The sequence below is a fragment of the Pseudorasbora parva genome, chromosome 17 (genome assembly GCF_024679245.1).
Source record: "Pseudorasbora parva isolate DD20220531a chromosome 17, ASM2467924v1, whole genome shotgun sequence".
Lineage (NCBI taxonomy): Eukaryota > Metazoa > Chordata > Actinopteri > Cypriniformes > Gobionidae > Pseudorasbora > Pseudorasbora parva.
This window is the reverse complement of record NC_090188.1, coordinates 38,525,875-38,535,169: the sequence shown is the minus strand read 5'-3', so window position 1 is coordinate 38,535,169 and position 9,295 is coordinate 38,525,875. Positions and strand designations below refer to the sequence as shown.

The 9,295-nt window shown below is 38.3% G+C and overlaps 2 protein-coding genes across 2 annotated transcripts; both read right to left on the bottom strand.

Annotated features, from left to right (window-relative positions):
* Positions 1-3,490: 3,490 nt before the first annotated feature.
* Positions 3,491-5,796, bottom strand: LOC137045061 (serine/threonine-protein kinase pim-2-like). Its single transcript, XM_067421519.1, has 6 exons — positions 5,530-5,796; positions 5,308-5,402; positions 5,128-5,178; positions 4,546-4,927; positions 4,265-4,444; positions 3,491-3,666 (listed from the first exon to the last, which is right to left on the bottom strand). Exons 1-6 carry the CDS (start codon positions 5,741-5,743, stop codon positions 3,641-3,643), a joined length of 948 nt encoding a protein of 315 aa, XP_067277620.1. The 5' UTR covers positions 5,744-5,796; the 3' UTR covers positions 3,491-3,640.
* Positions 5,797-5,848: 52 nt separating this feature from the next.
* Positions 5,849-7,240, bottom strand: LOC137044738 (uncharacterized). Its single transcript, XM_067420999.1, has 3 exons — positions 6,843-7,240; positions 6,335-6,604; positions 5,849-6,189 (listed from the first exon to the last, which is right to left on the bottom strand). Exons 1-3 carry the CDS (start codon positions 6,874-6,876, stop codon positions 5,849-5,851), a joined length of 645 nt encoding a protein of 214 aa, XP_067277100.1. The 5' UTR covers positions 6,877-7,240.
* Between the last annotated feature and the right edge of the window lie 2,055 nt (positions 7,241-9,295).

Sequence of the window (9,295 nt, the reverse complement as noted above, 5' to 3'; positions counted from 1 at the left end):
GAAGGCTTGTGGACTAAGTAAGTGTAGTGTGTTACTTGATGTTACATCTTGTAACTTTATTGCGACTGTGTAATAAATATATTTAAAAATAAGTTTCAAAATAAATGGCATTAAAATATATTTTAGGTTACAAATAAATACTTCTCAGTACATTCAAAAGAACATAGTTATTATAAAAAGACATATTATTACTTGAGACATTATACAGTCTGTACGAAGCTTAACTGCATTTATAATCATTTAAAAAACAATGTTATTTATTTGTAAAGACATGTAATGGTGGAGATGGCATATATATATATAATGAAGACAGACTTGACTGCCAGCTCACTTCACATTCACACACACACTAGTCTATGGAGGTCCCCTGTTGGATAGGTAGACATCGGTCACACACACAGCTCCATTAGAGTCTATGGAGGTCCCCTGTTGGATAGGTAGACATCATTCAGGTCCCCTCTTGGCATGTTTTTAAAAAAATAAAAAAATGCTTATTTGAAGTTATATTATGAATAAGGACCTTAAAAGAAAATTTTGTATGTAATTTTTGTTTCTTCAAAATGACTTGAAACACAGGTCCCCTCTTGGATAGTGTAGAGTGATAGTCCCCTCTTGGTAATATAGACGTGTATGTGTGTGTGTGTGTGTGTGTGAACGCAGTATGTTTGCAGCCACTGAGCCTATAATAGTCATAGATTGAGCCTATGTGACGTGCTTGTGCATGATTTGGCAATAGGGGACAGCCATATGCTGGTAAAAATCGGGCCGACTCCCCAAACTTTTTAAACATGTTTAAAAATTATCGTAAGGTCGGGAGGTGCTCTTAACGTGCTCGGCTCGTCTCGTATTTCCTCTCACACAGTGCGAGCCGCGACCATACAAGCATCCACGATGTCCACGCGATTTCTCCCGAGAAAAAAAAATCGTCTGCGAGTTCGTACGACAGCAAAAATCGCACCGTGTACGCCCGCCTTAACTCAGTCACAGTAATCAAGTTGGTGGCTTTGGGAATGGCCTCATAGGGCAGCGAAGCATTCTGGGAATTGTAGTCTTTCATCCCCATGAGACAAAAATACATTTTCTGTCTTTTCTCAGTCTAGAAGGCACCAAATTAAAAAATAATTTCACATTTCTACTACATTGAGGACCCAGTTTAAATACAGATTCATCTTCCCAGCGCTGAAGTACTCCTTTAACGATGTGTTGCCTGTCTGCACGCGTCCGTCACTCAGATCACTTCACGCGCAGTAGCGCAATATACAGACACTCCCTCAACCGCCACAGTCAGATTTTAACCACATTAAAGAGAGCTTATTAATAACGAAAACTAATATTTATTTTTGCTAATTATTATTTTATTTCAGTTAGTTTTTTAGAAAGAGTAGTTAGTTTCGTTTAGTTTTAGTTTTTTATTTATTCCGATTTTTTAATTTTATTTCAGTTTACGAAAATGTTTTTTGACCAATAGTTTTAGTCTTAGTTTCAGTTTTCGTTTACGAAAATAACCTTGAGACCAACCACTGCAAGGCGACACCCTGGATACCGACCACCATTTCCAACCGATGTAACGCACAGGGCTGGACTGGTAATCTGGCATACCGGGCATTTGCCCGGTGGGCCGACGCACTTTGGGGCCAGTATGTGTTTTTTTTTTTTTTTTTTTTTGTACCACTGACAACATGCAGCGACAGCGGCCCATTGGTTTGTCTTCTGAATTGACAAGCCGAAGCGCGAGAGACCTCCCCTCCATATTAGGCGCTTTTTTTCTATTTATTTTTTTATTATTTTAGCGCATGGAAGTGCAAAAGGCGAATATCCGCACAACGCAGCGCTGCTGACGAACGCTGCGTTTAAATACCGCTCTATGAATGGCACTTTGACTTATTTTGTTTTATACAATTGTGTGATATGGAAACATTACAGTTCTGTGTTGAATCAGCTGAAAACAGCCGCGAGCGTGTTGCCTATTCATGACGAGGTAAAGTGGAAAACGGCAATACACACAAACGTTTCACTTTATTAGCAGAACCACAACTTACTCTGCAGCTACTAACATAGATTAATATTGCAGAATATAAATAACTTTTATAGAGGCTGTTTTCGTATTTTCTACAGGTGTTTAATTTTTTTTTTACTTACAAATATAATAGTTTATTATATATGTTTTATATAGGTTAGTTTTGGAAACCATATAGCCATATAATGAGGAGCCAGGTTTTTACAGTCTATGTTTTTTACCCTGTGACTACCATGATCTTGCATTTAAATGAAACTGGCCTACAGGTAAACTATAGTCTATAAAACAGCTTTAAGTCTGGATCCCATGAATTAAGGACAAAGCTTTTTTTTCCTCTTTAAAAGTTATATTAACCTTTTTTAATAGATTTAATGAAATTTAATAGCCTGATGAAAGATAGATATCAGTGTCTTACTTAAATGATGTGTTATAACTCTTGAAAAATATGATTGTTCAACCCAAAAATGTGATCATTTACTCACCCTAATGTCATTCCAAACCAAAATGAATTTATTTCTGTGTAGCATAAAATAAAATAATTTGAGTCAGTTTTTTTGTTCATACAATATTCAAATGGTAGCCTAACCAAAATGGCTTGGTTGCCAACATTCTTCAAAACATCTTTTGTGTTTCCCAGAAGTCATACAGGTTTGGAATGACACGAGAGTGATTAAATGATCACAACATTTAAAAGCAGTAAATTTACTTTACTGCATCCTCAAAATCATCAGTGCTTTACTGCCAAGGGCATTTCTGTGTGACAAAAAAAGCAATATTAAGTTTATCTGCATTTGCTGCAAATGCGATAATATCTATCATTATTTGTCCTTGTCCTAGTTTTATTAATATACGCCAATTTAAGGCCCCAGTTCAAACTTTCTTAAAAGTTGAAAGTTTCAAACTTCCTTAAAAAGACGAGTTGGGATGACATCAAATAACTGGATGAAAACAAGTTAGTGAATCGGTTAGTGAACAGATCGAGGGGGGCTTATATATTGCTGGATTAAAGGAAGCCTTGATCGCCAAAACTTTTTTTACGTTTCCCAAGATGAAACAAAAGAAGGAGCTGGTAAGGGCTTTAGCACTGGATCAATTGTCTTAAACAGAATTCTCGCCCGATTTGCATTTTCAGTTGATGAGTTTTGAGAGGAATTTAGATTTTGCCTCTTTCCCTGATTTTTGGTAACTGGTTACGCATGTACTTAAACATTAAGATACTTGGAGTTTATCCCTTTTCCTCTTCCGCTCTGCCTTACAACACTCTTGTCAAAGAGAGCGAGTAAAATCATTTAGCCAAGGCTGAGCGGGGCCTTTCCCTCAGCTTTCCTGGGCTTAACGGGAGCAACAGAGTCTACAGAAATGGAGCAGGATTCAGTAAAAACCTGTTTAATTCGTCGAAGAGATTGATTGGTCATTTATAAAACACTACATAAATAAACATGGGTTGTCTTAGCAGAAATGACTTTTAAAACAAAGCAAAAGTGTCTGTGATGAGTTGATGTCTTGGATCTCTCGTGTTCTTGCTCAGACGTGGGCCGGCTCTGATCTCTGGTGTGGCGGCTCGAGTTCTGGCAGGTCGAGGTCAGACTTCAGGCTTCGGCTCAAGTCTCCAGCTCAAGCCCTTCACCAAGGACAGCAAGTGTTATTTCCTATCCAATACAAAGATTAGATGAACATGTCAACTCATGAAGGTTTTTTAGAGCTGATTTACAACAGAACCGAATTCTTGCGATTGAATCAATGATTGTGTTATTTTCCTGTTTATTACTGTGAAGCCGCTCTGAAACAATCTGTATTGTATAAAGCGCTGTATAAATTAAACTGCACTACAAATAATCCAGAATTGAAGATAAATGATAATAATCCTACTCTGTCTGTTACACTTCCTCACACCTGAAATCACTGATCGAGTAAATCTCCTGATCTTCTCCTGAACTTCTCCAGATCATTTCTAATCCATTCATGTTGTAACATCTGCTCTAACGTCGGCCGTTTCGTTGGATCCCTGGCTAGGCACTGTCTAATCAGATCACTGCATTCTGTGCAAATTTTATTAAGGAGAAAGCTGGTTAGTCATGACCATGTGACACGAATGTTGGCATCTATGAAAACAGCATCTGATGGACAATAAACTCAACGTATTTAAACATGAAAAATCTTACATACTTCACCTTTACCTGTTTCTGTTCAGAGATTTTTTTTGCTTTATGTGTGTGTTTATCAATGTTGTCAATATTTTTCACTTACCTTTGGATAAGTTGGAGTTCTGAAATGTAACTTTGGCTTGTGTGATGTCCGTTCTGTTGCCAAAGGGAGAACGTGCGTTCACCATCTCGAACAACAACACTCCTAGAGCCCAGACATTTGTTGGGACGGCGTGGAATCGAGATTCTGTGAAGACTTCAGGTGGGCAGTAAGCCTGTATTCCTGTAAGCAACACATTTGCACATTGTTGAGCAATTTTTTTCAAAGTGTCAAATAATCAGAAAGTCACTACATCCAGGTTTCCAGACTCCAAAAATACTCACCACGGTATATTTTTCTCTCGTAGCCATCAGCACTAAGTAGCTGACCGCAGCCGAAGTCTATCAGCTTGAGCTCTAACGTGTTTGTCTTCACCAGGAAATTCTGTGCATGAACGTCATTATGAAAGACGCCATGCTCGATGCAGTGTTGTACTGCCAGCACAGCCTGTCGCATGAGGACCCGTGCTGTAGGTTCATCCAGTTGAGGATCCCGAATGATGAAGTCCAGCAAGCTCTCGCAGGGTTCAGGGAACTCCATTATGAGACTGAATGTCCGAGGATGTTCAAACCAGTCGTATAATTGTATGACGTAGGGGCTTATGGGTTCTTTCCTCATCATAAGTAGCAGCGCCACTTCTGTAACGAGAGGTTCGGGATGGCCAGGCTAGAGGAAAGTAGAAGACAGAAGGTTAGCTGGGTAAAAATCGGAAGAAAACTTTTCTTTGATCTTTATAGATACGATCATCAGAGCCTTTCCAGGTTTATTGATCTATTACATTTACACCTAATGCTTCCTCCAGGTGTATTGACTACAGTAATCAGCACTTAAACAACAAATACTCAATCAACTTTAGACCAACTTACAATATCAAGATAACAATTATTGTCAATTTTGCGCATCTGCTTGATGGCAACCTGCAAAAAAAAAAAAAAAGTGTTCAGTAACAGTGTTCAACCACCTGACTTTGGACATAACATTTATGATTTGAGCATCTAAGTATTAACCCATCTGAATAAATATGTTTTGATGCAAGATTGCTTTACCTTTTTGCCATCAAATTTCCGAGTTCCCTTGAACACTCTTCCAAATCCTCCGGATCCAATCATCTCACCCACGTGATAGAGAGTCTCAAAGGAGTCTGAAAAACAAAATATGAGAAATATATGAGTTTGCTACATCCTTTGTTTTATATGAAAAAATTCAGTTCAAACAAGACGATAACACTGTTTAGAAGAATGTTGGAGAAATAATGTCTGCAGACTGACCATTATTTGGTTTGACTCCAGCGTGATCGGGATCAGGTGATGATGGACCAGGATCAGGCTCTGGCTCCAGATCCGCTGGAGGAACAAAAGTCTCCACAACATCCACAGCACTGAGACAACAGCAAAGGAGCGAACGCTTCATAGCCTTCCACGCGTTCCTGAGGAAAGGACCAACTCCTTTCCTCTTCTTACATACTGAAGGTTTTTCTGACATGAAGAAAACAAAACTGAATTACTACAAACATCTCTGGCGTCAAATTAGGCAATCATGAAATTAAATAGACTTACATTTTACTGTTAAAATGGTTACCAGTAAAGTTTAATTAATTGTACCTGTACCCTTTACACCGCCCAGCTTTATTTGAGTCTCACCTGTTGAGCTCTTTACTGGTGAAGCCTCCGTAAGGCCATGTGAAGTCTCCGCTGGCTCGACGGGAACTTGACCTGGCAGCGGAGGGCACGTCCACTCTTCCAGGCTGTCGGACCTGGACAAAGAACAGTCGCTGCAACTGCCCTGTTCGTTTCGGCTGTCTGATCTATCGCCACTCCACCTCCAGTCGACGATGTACGAGCCTCTGCTGCTGAGGCTAAACGTCTCTCTACAGAACCGCCGCACTATAATGTCCTCAGAGAGGGACAAAGATGATGTGGACATGATGCCTGGTGAAGACATTTTTAATAATATTAATAATCAATGTCAGTAGTCACATCAAATTGTAACATCATTTTTTTTCAACTTTCTATTTTCAATGACACATTATATGTTAACTGAGCCATAACTTCATTAATAAAAGCCTTTTCTGACCTCTGCGAAAGCGTTTGGATGGAGTGGACGGGTGTCCATCATCTTGGCTCCGCCGGCTGCCGCTCTGCCACTCCCTCCTCCTGTCAGTCGGACCTGCGGACACAGAAAACTCAGAAGACAGAGCTGCTAAATGTGAAGGAAGCTCCAGGATCGGTGTGTGGGTCGGGTCTGGCAGCGGATCCTGATCACGGTCATCAGAACCGGGTCTCCAAACCTCCTGACCAGCCGTCTGAGAGAAGGAGGCTCTCCTGGATCTGGAGCGGCCTGAGGCTGGAATATTTCATCACATAGTAAGTTAACTTAGTCATGTTTTAATAATGATCAATATCAATGTCATTGGTCAATTAAAAGTTGATTTCAGGAATCAAATACATGTGATCACTTTGCTGGCAAAATTGGGGGATCAAATGAGTTACCTCACACTATTTTCTTCACAATAATTTAGTCAATCATTGTACAACATCATAACATAAAATCCCATAAACAAATGAAAAACTAAAGCCCTCACCTCCTTCTTCAGCCATCATATGAGCCATCGACATCCTCCTCCAATCTGCAATAAAAACAATACAAAACACACAACAAAATACAATACAACACAATAAACTCTCCTCAGAAATACTCCTCTCAGAAAAGAAAAACAAAAAATAAACAAAACTCGAGAAAAGTTTAAAATAAGAAAAGAACAAGAAGACAAAAGTATCCTTCGAAATAATAAGAACTAACGTTACTCAAAACTCAGAAATATAACTGTGTAAAAAAGTTAAAGGATATATGCTCCGATGTTTTTCCAGAATAAAAGTCTCGTCTCAGGAATCTCAGCTTCAAAATCTCAAGATCGCACAGAAAATATTCTGCAAATGTTTGTGAATTCGCCTCGTCTCTCTCAGCAACAGATCGCGATCGGTGCGCCTGTAGATGAGTCAGAATTCATAACACGCGTCGCCATAGCAACTAAAACTACAATCACTATATGAGCAGAGCGCGTGACCGCGCATCGACCTGAACACATTTATTGAATAGTTAACAACTTAATTTCGACGATTTATTTAATAAAAAGTTTGAACCTGTTTAATGACTCAGTTCAAAGCTTTGATTCAGTGATTCCTCTGCATCATCATAACTCAGAAATGCTAGATGTCTCTGCATGCATCAAAATGTTTTGGTAAATAATTTATTTATGTTTTACTATATATTGCTATATTATTGCATATTAATACAATGGTTATATAATGTTTCCTTTTTAGTTATTATTTTAACTTATTATAAGAAGAATTATCTTATTATTTAAGTTCTTATATTTATTAATATTTAAAGGGTTAGTTCACCCAAAAATGAAATTGATTGTTAATGACTCACCGTAATGTCGTTCCACACCCGTAAGACCTCCGTTCATCTTCAGAACACAGTTTAAAGCTACACTGTGTAACTTTTTTAGTTTATTCTTAGCTAAAAAAAAACTTAGTTATTTCAAAAATATGTCCTCATCAAGGGCGTTTTTAGGATTTTCATTTTAGGGGGGCTTAGCCCCCATTGAGGGTAGCCTATGGAGAAACAATTCACACTTTAGTTTGGGGTCCAAATTGTGCTATTAACTAGCTTACAAACATGCATACCCATAGGATATTGGCTGTTAATTATTACGTATAAAACTAATATTAATACCTTATTGCATGGCCATTTTGTAGCATACATGCATTAATCATACCCAATAATGTTGGCAGGTTTATATTCACAGAGATCCCAAATTTTAGGGGGGTTCAGGGGCATGGTCCCCCAAGAAAATTTGAAGTCTATGATCTACATATGTGCATTTTAAGATGTTCTGAAGGCCAAACAATTCGATAACAATAGCTTGAAAACCATTTCACTGGGCAGTAGATTATTTGTCTTTCTCTGTTTTTATCTTGCCCTGACTCTTCCCCTCACAACGCTGAGCTTTGACTGATATAGGCTAGACTAGTTTTTCCATTTTCGTCAGCGAAGAAAGTAAAAATATGGTTTAGGCCTACATATTAACATACATTTATATGTTTTATGAATAATTTTCTTAGACATGTTAATGTACTGTTTATTAAAGTTTAAGTTTATTAAATTAATTCACTATATAAACTGATTCATTACTAATATGCCCAATACTAAAAAAAACTGAGATTTTTTTTAATTTACTGAGGGTTACAAATGGAATTATATTAATTTACAATATATACGCATTCATTATCAATATGCCTAATCTGTTGAAAATGGCTTTGTTAATATTTCTTGTTCGTTAATTAGGCCTAGGCATATTTTCATCTCAGAATAACGAAATTAGACAAATGATTATTCATTTGCCTGAATATTTTTGTCTATTGTTTAACATTTCTAACTTAAAGCAGCAGCTGTCAAACATAAATGTTTATTTCAACTGCTTACATTTCTCCCGCTTTCGTTGTCGAGTTGCGCTCCTAAAAATCGCGCTCATGGCCTCAGCAGTTTCTGTTTGAACATAAAGCCCGCCTACTCTGATTTGATTGGTTTTCTGAAATATTTTGACATTGAGGAGCGGTAACAGACCAATGAGGCTCAGATACACACACATACACACACACACACACACACACACACACACACACTTCTGCTTCTGACGTGCGCTCTGCTCGGCGCCGCTGCGGCAGCGAATTAAAGAACTCAACACACAGACAGACTAAAAGACGGGACGAAGCCTAAGCCTGCCACCAGTTTCATATATTTTAAAGGTTAATCACATATTTTTTAGGGGGGCTGAGGCATAAGTCTGAAGGCTGAAGCCCCCCTAAAAAGGGCCTAGCGACGCCTATGGTCCTCATTAATGTATTTTTACTTCTTTCAAGTAATAAAGTATTCTCGTAAGTTTATAATATGCCATTGAAAATACATACGGGTGAGGGGTTCGAATGCTGGTCGCCATGTTGCCCCTCCATCTTGAAAGTACATTAGCCA

Coding starts and splice junctions, on each gene's coding strand:
- LOC137045061 (XM_067421519.1), bottom strand. CDS start 5,743: ATGTCAGAAAAACCTTCAGTATGTAAGAAGAGGAAAGGAGTTGGTCCT. Junction 4,445..4,545: donor CGAGAGAAAAATATACCGTG/GTGAGTATTTTT, acceptor TGTTGCTTACAG/GAATACAGGCTTACTGCCCA. Junction 3,667..4,264: donor GAACTCCAACTTATCCAAAG/GTAAGTGAAAAA, acceptor TGTATTGGATAG/GAAATAACACTTGCTGTCCT.
- LOC137044738 (XM_067420999.1), bottom strand. CDS start 6,876: ATGTCGATGGCTCATATGATGGCTGAAGAAGGAG. Junction 6,605..6,842: donor TATGATGGCTGAAGAAGGAG/GTGAGGGCTTTA, acceptor GAAATATTCCAG/CCTCAGGCCGCTCCAGATCC. Junction 6,190..6,334: donor ATCCAAACGCTTTCGCAGAG/GTCAGAAAAGGC, acceptor TGTCTTCACCAG/GCATCATGTCCACATCATCT.